This window comes from Stegodyphus dumicola, chromosome 1, assembly GCF_044657685.1.
Source record: "Stegodyphus dumicola isolate Sdum_Otavi_A_Nest chromosome 1, ASM4465768v1".
NCBI classification, from domain to species: domain Eukaryota; kingdom Metazoa; phylum Arthropoda; class Arachnida; order Araneae; family Eresidae; genus Stegodyphus; species Stegodyphus dumicola.
Window position 1 is genome coordinate 16,063,190 of NC_140768.1, and position 17,077 is coordinate 16,080,266.

The following is a 17,077-nucleotide window of genomic DNA, read 5'->3' on the forward strand; positions in this document are numbered from 1 at the left end:
GGCCACAAATATCAATTGGAAATAAAAATGTAATTAAAACTGCCTCGACTGCCAAGTTCTTTAAATACTACGTAATCAAAAATCTTCTTCAATATGGATCTAAGCACGCATCTACAGTGTTCCGTCATTTCCTTTGCTTTTATTATGACATATATATACCACATATCGCATTTGATGTTTATCTTGTATGTCATGCCCGAATACACTCTAATATACATGCCATTTTTTAAAATACAATATACGAAAGTATGAATAAGGAGTTGTAAGAAGAATTTTCAGAATGTAAGTTTACAAAAAGTACCTCATGAAAATATATTTATGAGCCTATATTTAATGTAAATAACTGACTTTCAGATTTCGAAATCTCAAGTATGGCATTCATGTACCTTCATTGAAAGAGAATTCTTACTGAAATAAATGAACATATGTAGTATTTTTAATTAAATTAAAGAATTTTTGAGTGTATATATATATAAAGATATATAACACCAAAAAAATTTTTTTAAACAGAAGAGATGATATGTTGTTTTCCTCTGATGATGTAGCATTGAAGTTCATTGAGTTACTCGTCTGTTATGCTCTTTTTTTCTTTTAATTTCTTTAAGGATGGTTTGGCTTGGTTTATTGAGATTACGGCAAAGCACACTAGGGCTATCTGCCTAAGGGGAGGAATGCCTTCGTGGAGGACTTTCTAAAGGAAAATGGCTCGTATTAACACGTTACACATGGAGAAAACCATGAAAACGCCCATGTAGCCAGCCCGTTCCTGGGAGTCGAACCTTCGACCTAACGACCAGTGTTCGGAGATTTGACCTTTCGAACGTTAGTTAGTTTCGTCGTTAGGTCGAACGTTTCGTCGTTAGGTCGAACCTTCGACCTAACGACCAGTGTTCGGAGACCAGTGCTCGACCGCTGGTGGGCTCAATCTAATTTTGCGCTAAATTTAAATATCAAAGGAATAAATTTCCTTGAGTTTTTTAGTTTAGTATAAGTTTCGAGAGTTATTATTATATTCAACGAAGTATTTTGTGTCTACTGTTAACAAAACAGTAGACACGAAATATCTGAGTGGGCAATCTGGACGCGATGTTCATTAAACTAAATCTCAAAGGAAGACAGACGCACTAAGACTACTTTAGAGTCATTACAGATTAACAGGCAGGAGACAACAGTAGACTTCAAAGACACTGCAATGCAGACGAAAGGTTTCGTAACGTGATGATAAAAGTTCTCAGGTAGGAAATGCATTTCGAAGCCGTAAATGGACGATGTGTTTTGGAATAAAACCTAACTCAGAGTAAAGGGGCCTTTGCAAAATAACTTTAAGCATCATGAATACTTCGTCCATGATGCGATTCCGTACATGTTTGAAGATTATAATGTGAGGGTAATTAAATAATATTCAATCAGAAGTAAACACTGCGACTCAAGATGTGAATTTGTTCCATGCTGACCGTATTCTTTAGCCGCTATACCTTTGTTGTAATAAGTCTTACACTACTTAAAATTGTTCCAAGTTATACAGAAGAATTATATTTAAAAGTTCGTATTTTAAAACTGCCTGACATAAAAGCTGTTGGTTGAATTTTTGCGTTACTATTCGAGAAGCAATGAAAATCTTTTGTGTGTGTTTAAGGGAGAAACGATTAAACGCTATGAAGTTTGCGTGAAGCCTGGGTGGTCACATATCTTTCTAATGTAAGCCTTTTCTATTTGTTTTTAGCTTTAAACATCAATTTGCTAATGAGCCAAGTGACTTCATTACATAATTTATGAAAATTAAATAATGTGTTCTCTTATTATTTATATAACGCTTATTTTCGTTTATACATAATCGCATTTGCTACCTTCATGTGCAATTCGGTGTTAATCAAAGCTTTATAACTTTTATAATCGCGTGCTTAATTTTTGTGAGCCAGTATAAATGCCTAACTAAGCATTGGCTCATATACTAATTGCTTAATTTAACTTCGGGCAGCAAAACAGCTAATGTTAGTTAACTAAGGTAGCAAAGCTGGGAAAGAGGAAAGTACAACTGTGAACGTCTATTCCCGAAGCTCTGCACATATAAAGCTTTCAAACACTCCGCCTTAAATACACGCCTAACTAATTTACCTCCTGGTGAGAGCTAACGAAGAGTAGAAGTGCCAATACATATCCTGATCATACGTGAATGGGTTAATCAACATAATCTTAAAACATTATCTTGAAACTTAAAAAATTGTCGTTAAAAGCGGCTGTAATGCACACTATGGAATAAAAAAACATAAATTATTTATATATGTTACATGCTCATAACTATCATCTGCTACGTAATGCGCTTTCATATATTTCTGCATCTCTGGTTTGTTCTATTGCAATGGCAACATCGTTAAAGGATTATGTAAAACTATTATATCAAACCGATAGATTTTTTTAAAGATCTCAGAAAGTTTATAAGCTTGAAGATGTTAAACCCATTATTATTTTTCATTTCAATAAGGAATGAACAAACATTAAAGAAGCAAAATTATTTTACCATATTACAATAGTGTTGCTAATAGTTTATGCAAGTAAATGAAATTTCGTAAATACCATCGAATGCCTATATAAATATCCTATATGAATTCCTAGAAGAGAGTTACCTAATGCAAATTCAAGCACAAAAAAATAAAGAATAAAATCTAGTCGGTAAGAGAGTGTGGAGGGATATTCAAATAATGTCTTTCTGAGTGTTTTTTTAGAAATTTTAATTACGTAGAATGGATTACTTTCGTACCAAAGCATAATCTCTTAAAATTATATTTACTCGAATTTTGCTTATGTTTTTCATCATTATAAGCAAGCATATTTTGACGTAGTTATCTTTATAAAATATATTTTTAAAAATATCTGAGAATTCTTCAGAGAATACGCTTGAAATTTTCATTTCTTTTCAAGAATTATTCTTAGGATTTACAAAGCACACCATATCCATTCAAAAGCAAATGAGTAAAATGTGTAGTAAAAATTCTAATATTTAAATAAATTTTATACACATATTTCCTATGTGGATTTATTTATAATTAAGTTTAAACCTGTTTTTGAAACGTGTTCTGGGATTGTCGAGATTATTGTAGAGTTAGGTAGTTCAAAATGCTTTATGTTTTTGCCACGGTAATAATTCTCGTAATAATAATAAACAAGTAATGTAAAGTAACAAAGTATACAAATACGTAATATAATTCGAAGAAAATAACTGTTCATATTTTATATCCAATATAAAATGTGAAACGTTCTTGTAAATAAACAAGTAATATAAACACCCCATATTCGAAGGAAATAACTGTTCATATTTTATATCCGATATAAAATGGGAAGCGTTATGTTCTGCCATCTCCTTTTATGATTTCTCATAATGTTCGGAAATAATTCAAAGAAATTTTCGAGAATTCCTGTGTAACACTTTTACCACCATTAATGGAAGACATCCTTCCTTCAATAACAGAAAATTTCAAAGATAAGTCTGCATATACAACATTTAAGACAGTTCTATATTTCTCATTCTACTGGCCCCCATTGACGAAATTCAGCTTGTTTTTTTCATGTCTCGAAGCGCGATTTAAAATATGTTTTAGATTTATATATAGCATTTTTCGGATAATCTTTGGAATATGGTAACAGGTAGTTTGGCGACATTTTGGTAAGGCAATAAAGGTTACTAGCTAGGACTTTAGCAGTGTACATGGATAAAGTTAAGAGTGTGCACAATACCATTTTTGTGCAATTCTGGGATGTTTTTTTAAGTGAAAATAGGTCGACGTGTACACGGATACCGTGTATGTGCAATTCTTAAAAACGCGGCAAGCAGTTTGCGATTCTGCACTTTCTCCCAATTTCGCACCTAAAGATTAAGCACTCTTGTTCCATAAAAGTTCTAGCATAAGCGTAATTCGGCTAGCAGATTGTTGGGAAAAAAATTTTGAGTTAAAAAAAAAAAAAAAAAAAGTCTTTACTTCGTAAAAACAAAATGGCGTCCAAACAAAAACTAGCAGGTTGCTGTAGCAGGGTTGGTCGCCAAATTTTCACCAAAATCGCCAAGTTACCATAAACCAAAGATTAACCCATTTTTCTAATCTAGATATTTTGAGACAAAAACGGACTTTTTCTGAAATGACATGCCAAATTTTTTTGTCATATTTCGATTCTAAGATTCAAATTATGCCAAATTGCCACGTTTTTTTTAAAGTTTGCAATAAAAAAATTAGCTCTCAAAATTTTAGCTTTCAGTGTTAATTGAATTTGTTATATATTTATTAATATCTTTTTCTTATTAAAGTTATTTGATTCCTTCTTCCAGAATTAATTACGCTTAATCCAAATATAATTCGCACATTTTTTATGATTTATTTTTTAAATTTGTATTTTTAAATATTTTTTCTAAATTTTTCGAAAAGTGTTTCTATTATAACCCATAACATTTTTAATATCAACTTAAAGTAGATGTACTTCTAAGCATACCTGCAAAAAATTAGAGTTTGTTATTCAAAATTTCCTAAGATATACGTGAATTTCCATATTGGCGCGTTTTGAAATTTGGCATACTGTTATAAGCGATAAAAACGCCAAATATGGTTTACGCAGTTTGTTAAAATTATTTGAAAGTACGAGCGATGACTTTTCCGCTCGTGTGCATTGAAAAAAAGGAAAGGAAAATATGTTGCGGCTAATCTTTGGAATATGGTAACAGGTAGTTTCCCGACATTTTGGTAAGGCGATAAAGGTTACTAGCTAGCACTTTAGCAGAGTATATGGATAAAGTCAAGAGTGTGCGCAATGCCATTTTTGTGCAATTCTGGGATGTTTTTTTAAGTGAAAATAGGTAGACGTGTACATGGATACCCTGTATGTGCAATTCTTAAAAACGCGGCAAGCAGTGGGCGATTCTGCACTTTCTCCCAATTTCGCACCTAATCTTCGTCATGATTAAGCACTTTTATTCCATAAAAGTTCTAGCATAAGCATAATTCGGCTAGCAGATTGTTGGAAAAAAAATGTTAAAAAAAAAAGGTACTTTTCCGTTTTGCCGGCGCAAGCGATAAAGTCGTCAATAATGGTACAACCGATGCCAAACGGAATATTCTCGCTGGTAACCTTTTACGCCTCATTCAGATAGTTCAGTATTATGTCTAAGGCCATTTTCGGTAATTAAATCAATTAGGATGCAATCACAGCGCTTACCCGAAGCCGAAAATATAGAAAAGGTAAAGTCAAGGGTTAAATTCATCACATCTAATGAGAATGCATTAGCGAAGTAAAGCACTGCAGTTTTACATAATTTCTGAGTAAGCTATTCGTACGAATTGAAGTATTTCTTGCATTTAAACTTGTGTTCCAAATTAAGATTTAACTTGAAATTAATGTAGATAATTACTGAGAGCATTATATTTTTGTAGAGTAGTTTACGTGAGATGAGATCGCTTGGGATCACGTGATATGAACCGGCGAAACAGGATGTTGAACCATGAAAGCGTAGTAAATTCTTAAATTAATATCTTTTTACAAATTTATTGTCTTTATTTATTGGCTTTTATAAAATTTTAAGCGATATTAAAATGTTTATGCCTTCAAAAAAAGAATTCTTAGAACTAACATTTTTTTTAATATTTTTTATGTGTATACTGTATGTTGTCGCCAATAAAGTCTGCTTGGCGAGATTTGCGCCGGCGAAACGGAAAAGTACCAAAAAAAAAAAAAAAAAAAAAAAGCCTTTACTCCGTGAAAACAAAATGGCGTCCAAAAAAAAAAAAACTAGCAGGTTGCTGTAGCAGGGTTAGTCGCCAAATTTTCGCCAAAAAGTCGCCAAGTAACCATAATCCAAAGATTAACCCAGGTTGCTATAAATTAAGAAGTTCGCCAAGTGAAATATTCGTGACGGAAACTGAAAAAAATGCGCCAAGATACATTTTTGAATTTCTCCGTAAATTTCGCACCATATTTTACAAAATTTAACATTTAGGCATAATGAGTCGTAGAACTGAAATATGGAAAAACATTAGCATGCCATTTCAGGTAAACTCCGATTTTGAGTCAAAATACCTATATTAAAACAACGCTATACATAAATCTGATTATATATTCTGAGTCGGGCTTTCGATAGATGACAAACGCAATTTGAGTTTGGTCAATCGGCCCAGTAGAACGAAAGATACAGAACTGTCTTCTGCTATTCAATAGCCTAATGTACATTTTGACGTGCAGAAATTACCTTTGCCTACACCGCAAGGATAAGTCGATTACAAATTTCGCTTTTTAAAAGAAACTCAGCCATAGACGAATTTCTTGGTTGATCTTTACAATATGGTAACTGGTAGTTTGGCGACATTTTGGAGGCGATAAAGGTTACTACCTGGGACTTTGGTAATAATGTGAGCAGTACTCAGTTCCGATTACGCATTATTTTGTGTGAGGGAAATGAGAGATCATGGGATATGTCATGTGATATTAATGGACGAATTACGGTTCTTTAATCGGAAAAGGGGGGAAATCGGGAAAAAATCTGGAAATTTTGTATTTGGCTTTATTCTGTGTTGTGTGAAACAGTGTTCGTGAATTTTTGGATCCCGTGGCCGTAACTAAAGTGAATTCGAAATGGGTATTTATGTATATATTAATTTAATGTATGTGCTCATTTATATTTTAAGTAGTGTTTTTGAATTTAATTATATTTTAATTAAATGATAGTCATTTTGTGAATTTTATGTTTGTAGGAATTTGGTATACGTTTAAGTAAACGTGCATGGAAATAATTTAAATATTTGACACTAAGTATTTGTAATGCTTGCGGTATGAATTCGTCGGTGACGTGTATAATGTAATAGATGATTTAGAGGTAAAAGTTTTTGGATATTTTATTTATTTTATATGTGGAAATGTTCATTACTTTTTCGCGATCAGGTAATTTCATATATGTTCTTTTTACCGGGTTTAAAGATTGAGAAAATTGTCATGTATTTTCGTGAAATTTTTCTAATTTATGAGAAAAAAGCAGTGTACATGGATATAGTGAAAAGTGTGCGCAATGCCATTTTTGTGCAATTCTGGGATGTTTTTTTAAGTAAAGATAAGTCGGCGTGTACATGGTTTATGTGTATGTGTTATTTTGAAAAACGCGTAAGGAGTATGGTATTGTGCACTTTTTCCCAATTTTGCAGTGAATATTTGTCATGATTAAGCAGTTTTGTTAGATAAAATTTCTAGCATAAGTGTAATTCGGCTAGTAGATTGTTGGAAGAAGTGTTCAGTAGATAAAAAGAGAAGAAACATGTCTATACTTCGTGAAGACAAAATGGCGGCGAGAAAAAAAAATAGAGGGTTGCTGTAGGAGAGCTGGTCGCCAAATTTTCGCCAAAAAAACGCCAATTTACCATTATGTAAAGATCAACCGGTTATCCTTCGGAAACCTACTGTTTGCTCAAAATTTCATAAAAGAATATAGACCAGTGCTATCTATTACAATAAACTCCAGTTCCGTGACTGTTTATACTTTCACCAAACATGAAACAACAATGCGTACGCATATCTATACCAGATTAAAGTTGAATGTTTTAAAATGCAAAAAAGATATTCTAAATATTATTTTAGGAATTACTCTGATATGCGCCCTCAAGTCGCCAAATTTCTCGCCAAATATTTTTGGCGAGAAACTTTACGCTGCCATATTACTATCTAAATTTTTTGTCTATATTTCGAACCTTAAGCCTAAAATGTCTCCAAAAACGCAGTTTTCGCACATGCAAAAACTACGTTTCGAACACACGATTTAAGCTAAAAATCCGAAACAAAAACAAAAAATTTAGATAGCAAAAACGTAAAGTTTCTAACCAAAAATATTTGACAGGCGACAGGTGACGGAGGACGGGGACGCCTGGCGTCTAACAGAGGTAAACAGGCATATGTCCCACACCCTCCCCTATCCAGACGCAACAACTCCCTGTGGCCCCATAAGGGCGCACCGGGAGTTTATCGATACTTCATCATAAATTACTACTTACTCATAAATTACTGCCTACTGATAACATATAAATTCTGCTTTTTCGTAAATTATCGCATACACATAAGTTACTGCTTGTGCTTGTACCTGAATTACTGCTTACACATAAATTACTGCTTACACATGAAATACTGCTTACACATGAAATACTGCTTACACATGAAATACTGCTTACATTAATATGACTACATTAATATGGTGCATTAATTATACATGCTACATTACACGTTAATTTGATACATAATTACACATTATTATGATACAAATACTGAAAAATACTGCTTACACATTAATATGATACACAATTGCATAATACATTGTACATATGGCAACATTCAGATCGTAGTTCACTCATATTGGGTTATTCAGTGCGGAGTATGAAACAAAATGCTGTTCCAGTTAAAGAATATACTACATAGTTGAAATGCACCGTTGCGTTACACACATATACTGTTGCACTATACGTAACTGCTACTTTACACATAAGTTACTGCCTGCTGATGACACATAAATTATTACTTATATAAGTTACTGCTTGCACTTAAAATTCTGGTTACACATTAATATGATAAATTATTACATATAGCATTGTACATATGGCAACATTCGGATCACAGTTTACACGTATTTGGTTATTCAGTGCGGAGTATGAAACAGCATGCTGTTTCAGTCAGGGATTATATTACATAGCTGCATTGTGCATAGTTGCGTTATACCATTGCATTACATACATATTCTGTTGCATTGTACATAAATTACTACGTACTCATGAATTGCTGCCTACTGATGATACATAAGTTCCTGCTTACACATAAGTTACTGCTTACAGACTAGTATGATACATAAATACTCATAAATTACACCTTACACATAAGTTACTGCTTGCATATGTAATACTGCTTGCACATTATGTTAAATAGATACTCATTAATTACTGCTTACACATAAGCTGCTTGCACATGATTTATATTGGTTACACATAAGCTGCTTGATTTACACATAAGCTGCTTGCACATGATAAAAATATTTGACAAGAATCCATGTACACAGCGACATGTTTTAACTTAAACAAACATCTACGAATGGCACACTGTAGACAACGAACGAATCTACGAATGGCACACTGTAGGCAACGAACGAATCTACGAATTACGCACACCTCGCTTTAATAAATTAACATAACAACAATAAATTTCAGAGAATACCATGTACACAGAGTTCTGTTTCAACTTTAAAAAACATCTACGAATTGCACAATCTACACTAAAAAAAAATCAAGAATATAAATTAAAATAAATTTCAGACAATTCAAAAAACAACAATAAAAAGGGAAAATCATACCAAAAACAATGAATATAACATTCTACAAAATAAAAACAATAAAATAAAATAAAATGCACTTACCATAATGAAAGCTTCTTTTAAAAGCAGAAATATCTTTCCCCCCTATCTTCTCAGATCACACAACGTCTGTGAAGAAAACTTCCACGATTTTTCTATATCACATGCCTTCCTACGATTCAAAATTTCGAAAGTAACAATAAAAACTTCCTCCAACGTTAACTTGCTACACGAAAACCAAAATCCAAACCTTAAACTCCGCTGACACCCACATACTTTATTAGCAACAATTTTACTGCAAACCCACACAAGTCTATCAGAAACACCATTTTTCGTCCGAGTTCCCATATCAGCTCCGCATTTCGGACACGTCAAACTCCGTTTTAAAAGTCCCGACTCCCACAGAAATTCTAAAAATACACTACGATCTCCATAAATACATCCGTGAACAAAAGACTCGTTAACAACTCCAACATCGTACCTTTTCATACCAAATTTACTCTGCACATAATCTAAAATACGCAGCTGAAACCTTCCCACCACGTCTGTCTTTCATCGCAACACAGGCCATTTCAAAAACACGCGACACGAACCAACTAGCAATTAAGAAACTACTCCACCAAAAGACTTTTCAACGTCGACATGGTTGCCACACAACACGCAATCGCGCCAAAAACCAGCGCAAAACACATATCGTCACATTTGGTGAAATTAGGGCGTTTACCAGAGTTGTACCTTATTTTATTTGTATAACTACGTTTTACGAAGGATTTAGGTACTTACATATTATTCCGCCGAACGTGAAACCGTCACCAAGCAAAGCGATGGATGGATTATTATGGATAAGAGTAGCGTCACAGCACACTCGTAATATCTGCGCCCTCGTTTGATGTAAATCCGACTCTCGATCAGCCACTGTTTACTAGCCATTAAACAAATGGCGCCGAAATATGAACGACCGATTCGATTTGATATTTCTTTCATGAATTCAAGTATTCCCAATTTTGCAAATCAACTTGTAAACGTATAATAATTAAATATCCATACGTAAGCATCTAATAATAAACTGATAACATAGTCAATTAAAAATACGTATTACAACAGTTGCAGGTCAGCCACATTCTAGCGACTATCTTCTAAGGACGACAACTCGAAAGCGTGTTGCCAACGCAGGGCAATGAATAGATGTAAATTAATTATGAGTGGTGTGAAAGTAAACAACCACCTTTAATTTTTATGAAAAAGTACATAAATTAACTGTTATGGTTGTACTTTCTCCCTCAATTTGAGAGGAATGTGTTTGAGGGCTGTAGAATCACATTCGTGACTGTACTCGTTTGTCTGCAGCTGATCCAGAAAATTAACATAAGTTGCACGGGAAAACATAAAGCTGGACAGGGCAACAATAGCCTAATTATTCGTGGCAGAAACTGAAAAGCCTCAAGTTCCCAAGTGAATTATTCGTGGCGAATAATTCACTTGGGAACTTGGGATTCACTCGGGAAGTAGGCTCTACGACTTCTGAAAATTTGGCGATTTCCACCAAGAGTTCTCAATAAAACTGGAGGGCCTAAAAAATAGTAGAAATCGACGATTTGTATTATTCAATTATGGCAAAGCACTCGAGGGCTATCTGCCTAAAGGGAGGAATGCCTTCGTGGAGGACTTTCTAATGAAAACTGGCTCGTATACACGTTACACATGGGGAAAACCATGAAAACGCCCATGCAGTCAGCCCGTTGGCAGGATTCGAACCTCGGACCGAACTACCAGTGTTCAGCGTCTTTACCACTCGGCCCCTGGTGGGCCCAAAAATCGACGAAAAGCTCGAAAACGAAGCGGATCGAATACTTTCGCAGTAGTCGCTATTTGGGAGATTATGGAGAGATTATTGTTTCATTGTGAGAGTTGCAGATATAAAAGCGGCTTAGTATTTTGCAAGAATGATTGACGAAGTTTTGGCGGGATCTTAGCCAAATAATTAAATGGTAGACAACTTTCACGGTCAACGGGAGAATACATAAGTACCAACCATTCTGTTTAAGTTTCAGAAACACGTAAGTTTTAAATTTAAGTAAACGTATGAAATGGATGAGTTTATGATTTTCGTCGAACCATCGTCGAATGTGCAAAATGGTGACGTAATTTGGCAGTTTTTTACAGAAGAAAAAGGTGATTCGGGGAATTTTCGGTTTGGGTTTGTGTGATTATAGCACAGCCTTCAGGGTTATCGGCACAAGGGAAGGGATGCCTTCGTGGAGGACTTTCTATGGGAAACTGGCTTGTATACATGTTACATATGCCGAAAATGCCCAAGCACCCAGGCCGTTCGCGGAATTTGAACTTCGGACCGAACTACCAGTGTTCAGCGACATTCTCGCTCGGCCGCTGGTGGGCTGTGAATTTTCGAACTGCAAACTTAGAGTGGATATGATAACCTAAAGAACTGTTATGCGCATGGTTGCCAGAGTTTGGCGACGTCTGAAAATGTTGCGATTTCCACCAAGAGGGTTGCGATAATACGTAAGATGACATTTTACAGTATTAGTAATGCTAGGAAAAATTCAAAGTTTTCATTAAATACTCGTAAGTAAATAAAATACAAAGCAAAGAAAGATCCATAGTGTTTATTTAATATTTTACTTTTATATTGCAATGATATATTTTACTTCTTTATTGCAACATTAACTATACGAAGAAAGTATAATAATTTTATCTTTTTATTAATTTCAGCTGCCAGCAAAACAAAAGAAAAAGAGGGATGAGTCAAAGAGAGAGAGGAAAGCCGCTCAAACGCTCGCCATCATCACTGGCGTCTTCGTCATTTGCTGGTCACCATTCTTCGCAACAGCTCTACTGATGGCACTTTGCCCATCTTGCGACCCAGGTCCTCGTCTGTTCTCTTTGTTTCTTTGGCTGGGGTATGCCAATTCTGCCCTCAATCCTCTGATATATACTCTGTTCAGTCCAGACTTCAGGAAAGCCTTTACGAAAGTGCTATGTAGCAGATACCAGACTAAGGAGTAACATGATTACATTTGTCAGTATTTCAGTATTCGTATTAAAGCATTTGGTCATCTCATATTGCAGACTAGTTATTTAATTAGCTTACAACACGTGCGTTTCATTAAGTAAAAAATGCCTAGGCTACATCAGAGGGAAAGCAGGAGTAAATATCATTTGAATGACTGTCATAAACCAATGTTTGTTTTTAAAACAATGTTTTTTATATTAAGGAATATATCAAATAGGATGGATTATACTTCTTGTGACAATTCTGACCTTAGGACGACTTCTTGCACACTGTCAGACACATATATGCTAGCTGTTTTTCAGAAATGGACGAACTCACCGAACATTAAAGCGTCTAATCACAGACAACACTCATGACTGATATTACGTTTCTGAAAACGCTGAAATGAATATGACAGAACATAAGGGAATCGAATCGAACCCTCGCTTTAGATTCGTTTCAAACCACATACTCGGGAATCGAATCTCACTCGAAAATCGAACCCACACTTCAGGTTTAGGATAAACAGTCAGCTTCCATTAGCTACTAAATCAGTGAACATTTTTCAATATATGAAGCGTAAAACTTCATATGGCCACTGGCAGGAAAAGTCTTTTCAATGGGGGGGGATAATGTTTTCTTTAGCGAAATTTGCACGGAAATGTCTTCATACGACTAAACGTATCTGAAAACATGATAAATAAAACTAGGTTGGCATCGAACACAAACAATGCAGAAGACAGCTACGCATATAAATATCAGAATTCATATTCTAAAGAAAAGCTTTTTAAGTACAAAAAAATTATGAAAACAGCGACATTGTTTTTATAATGTGTCCATTGGTAAAAACGCTAATATTTAATTATTTTAAGTAATGTAATTTAACGAGCACCCTATACTGACAATGTTAAATTGGCCATTTTCGATGTACCATTTCTCAAAATCTGCTGTAGATACACGCTTGAAATTTTTTGTGTAATGTAAGTATACCTATCTGATTATACTGAAATGAGCTTTTGAAACATTTTGAATTTTAGAGTAATTTACAGAATATTTTGTTAGGCATAGTAAAATTTAGCACTTTTCTCACACACAAAAAAATTTTACAAAATTTTTAACTAAGAAAAAAAATTTTAAATTTTTTCCTTAGTTTATCACAAAAAGCTCATTTTAATAAATATTAGGAAACCTAATAAATAAGCAGTAAAAATTTTAGATACCTATGAGCAGTAGTTCCAAAGAAAAGGCACATCGAGTGTAAAAAAAATCACGTTTGGAGAAAAACGCGTTTTATGTAAAAATCCTCATTCATCAAAGCATTCGATGACAAGTTAAAACTAGATTTGTTTTCAGTTCTAATATTCATAGAGATTAAAGAATGGTATTTTTAGAAAGATAAAAGTATAGAGAACTTGAAAATACAAAAATACAAACTCACCATTTTTTGAGTTGGGTTCCAACACCCCTTAATCTCTATGCGGACTCTGTTAAAGATCAGTGGCTTATTCTCTTCGAGTGAGCGTTTCATATTACAGACTCTCCTCTTTTACGTATATAGTAGAATATGGTATAACTAGTAATTCGAACTTTTTTCATAAAACGGCTCGCATAAGCATTTAAATTTTGCATATTTCCAGTAAGGTCATCACATTGCAAAAATTAAAAATTATCTGACAAAGTAAGAAGGCTTCTTTTGGCTTATTTCTGAAATTAGAATCATGCATCTATGACCAATTGTTCGACTAGCAATGAGTCACGCATTTTGTAAATATCTTGCAAAAATCAAACACAAACAAAAAAAAAAGGTCCCCTTTCCAATAGTAGCATTTTTTAAAGTTGGTGTCAGTCACATAAAGACTGTAACTATTGTGGCCAGTTTTAAAGAGAAGTTGTTTCGAAGATTTTTTTTTTTGCATTTTGGTGACTAAAGTGGGCACTTGGAACTCATAAAGAAACTTTCATATTAATATTTGCAACTTTAAGGTATTTAAGTTAAGAAAACAATTTAATTAACACATTTTAATATTTTAAAATCTAAATAATTTAGAAACAGTACAACATGCGTTTCTTAGAAAATAAAAACTGATAAAACTGATTTGTAAATGAAATACTTGTGAGATATAAATATCATGTGTTTATAAAATTCACAGATTATGAGAGTAAATACATTTCTTCCTAAATTTTATATCACTTTTATGCTCATATTAACAGCAAAATAACCGCTTAGCAAAGGAAGTAAAAAAACTATCTGGCATCAAGCTTTTGCTCCTTTCTCAAAAGATTCCTTAATAGGAAAGTAGAACCAAACGTTATGACTTAAAAAGTAATTTCATTTGAAATGTCTACTTTACGCTGAAGTTCTTCAACTATGATTTTCATATCGTATCGAACTGTATCTAAATAAAAGCACGCAGATATACCAGTGGTGAACAGACCAAGAAACTGAATATAGAACAAGCAACTAATATTAGCAAAGGAATTTGATGAGACAGTAAGTACAGTACAGCAAACTTAAAAATCTGAGTATACTGCATAATGCCTGAAACAAACCCATGTATTTTTACTTAGCAATAAATTGAACGGGTTATGAATTTTAGCAATAAAATTCTTGAATTTCTGAAGTTTCGAGAATATCAAAATGGTCCGTGGAAGACCAATTAATCCTGAGTTTCAAAATATCTGTTAGGATTATAAAATTAATTACTCCAAAACGAGCACAGCAAAGTAACGCTTTTCGAAAGCTACATGAAAATACGTGGCCTTGAACTATTCCTAAATTTTTTAAGTTAAACTAGATTACATTCGATTATTTGAATACGGCAAAGCAGCCTAAGGCTATCTGCCTGAAATTTAAGTTTTTAGAGACTTTTCAAATGTGAGAAAATGCTGTTTTCCACAAAAAGTAGATCTTGGTGATTTACGAATAACGCTACATGATTATAATGCTGTGGCGATCCCGTTTTTAATTTTTAAAACGTGGAACTTAATGAAGAAAACTGTGTGCAGAATGTAATACATGTAAAAATAGCCATTTTTATTGAAGATCTTAATCTACATAATAGCGTTGTTTGTACTACTGGTTTAGAAGTTATTGACATCACGCTAAAATTTCGTATCTACCCCTTCTGCTGTTTATATTTGTGATTCTATTGTTCGTTATTTTGTATCACACTAAAACTAATAGACGTATATTTGAGAAGCTTATATCAAAATTACTTATTTAGTGGTTACAGTTTGATTTTTCTCAAATCATATACGAGCCCAATATTTTTTTTCCGCCGAAACAAAAAAATTCCAGATTTGTGATTTTAGCACGTTGTCTACAAAATATAAATCCCAGTGTTTGAAAGCGTATAATTCAATGCTTACTTAACGAGCTAGCTGTTTGTGCTATATTTACAGCGATTTGTATACAAAGTGAGCTAGGTGTGTGTATCTGATTTAAAATTGCAGTAATTCCTTCAATGTGAATGTTTTAGCTAAACTATTAGTGTCAATCCCAAGGAACAAACATTTAGTGAAAATATTTGATTTCACGAAGACCGCGCTGGAAAAACGAATTCCCACCTCCTGAGGGAAAGTTAATGTCCTTCCCTGTTAAAAATTACCCATAGAAAGCAGTAAAATTAACATTTGGGCAGCATTATATTTCTATCAGTTTACATTTGGCAGAATTTAACTTAAGATTGACTTCCATTAATTTCTGAACCACTTTCCTAACAGCTTCTAAAATACTAATTCAGAAGTCAAACAACAAAAATCAGCGTTATATTTTCAAATTTTCACAGGACTAGTTTTGATGGTTTTACTGAACCACCATCCTCAGCTGCAGAAACGCAAAATGACGTTACATTATCCACATTTTGAATTATATGTATTGTCAATTAGGTAACTCTTTTAAAGGATCTCTTTTTTTTCCTGATTACTAAAAAAAGACTTTTACCACAAAAATTGACGCAGCATGAAACAGTCACACGATCCTTCGCTATTGCACAAAATCTTGAATTTCACTTTTAAATAAATATTGGAGCTATGCGCTATGCTATAGACTTATTTTGTCTGCATTATAAATGCTTTCAGGACAATACTGCTTAATCTCAAAATTGTGATTTTTTTCAGTTACTCATCTGTGTCATGTTTTCATTTAAATTTTGCTTTGATTTGCAAAAAATATTTTGAAGATTCGTTAAAATATATAATCAAGTTCTATTGAGAAATATTTAATTTAACATCAGAATCTCGCTGATTTAATTTTGGGAACTGGGGAAAGTCGATAATATTAGATTGATCTAATATTATCGACTTTCCCCTTTGGATTCTGTTCATTACACCTTTTACGTATTCTCCACAATTTTAAAATGATCAAATGGGTGAAAGTGACTACAACTGATAAAAATAACTAAAAGTGATTAAATACCATAAAAATGAGGGTTTTCCATAACAGAACATTCAGCAAAATGCAAACCTCAAAAGCAGCGAAGAGAATTTTTGGTATATAAAGAAAGTTTACCTAGAATTCCAAAGAGAATTTTTGGTATGTAAAGAAAGTTTACCTAGAGTTCCAAAAAGAATTTTCGGTATGTAAAGAAAGTTTACCTAGAGTTCCAAAGAGAATTTTTGGTATATAAAGAAAGTTTACCTAGAATTCCAAAGAGAATTTTTGGTATGTAAAGAAAGTTTACCTAGAGTTCCAAAGAGAATTTTTGGTATAT

General features: G+C 33.5%; 1 protein-coding gene across 2 annotated transcripts in view; it reads left to right on the forward strand.

Annotated features, from left to right (window-relative positions):
* The window catches only part of LOC118203276 (5-hydroxytryptamine receptor-like), a 325,669-nt gene extending 313,235 nt beyond the window's left edge, over positions 1-12,434 (forward strand). For both annotated transcript variants that reach the window (XM_085813042.1, XM_085813043.1), the window contains exon 4: positions 12,086-12,434. In XM_085813042.1, the coding sequence (XP_085669168.1) occupies positions 12,086-12,379 (294 nt within the window). In that variant the 3' untranslated portion in view covers positions 12,380-12,434. The remainder of the gene's footprint in view (positions 1-12,085) is intronic.
* The last annotated feature ends 4,643 nt before the right edge of the window (positions 12,435-17,077 follow it).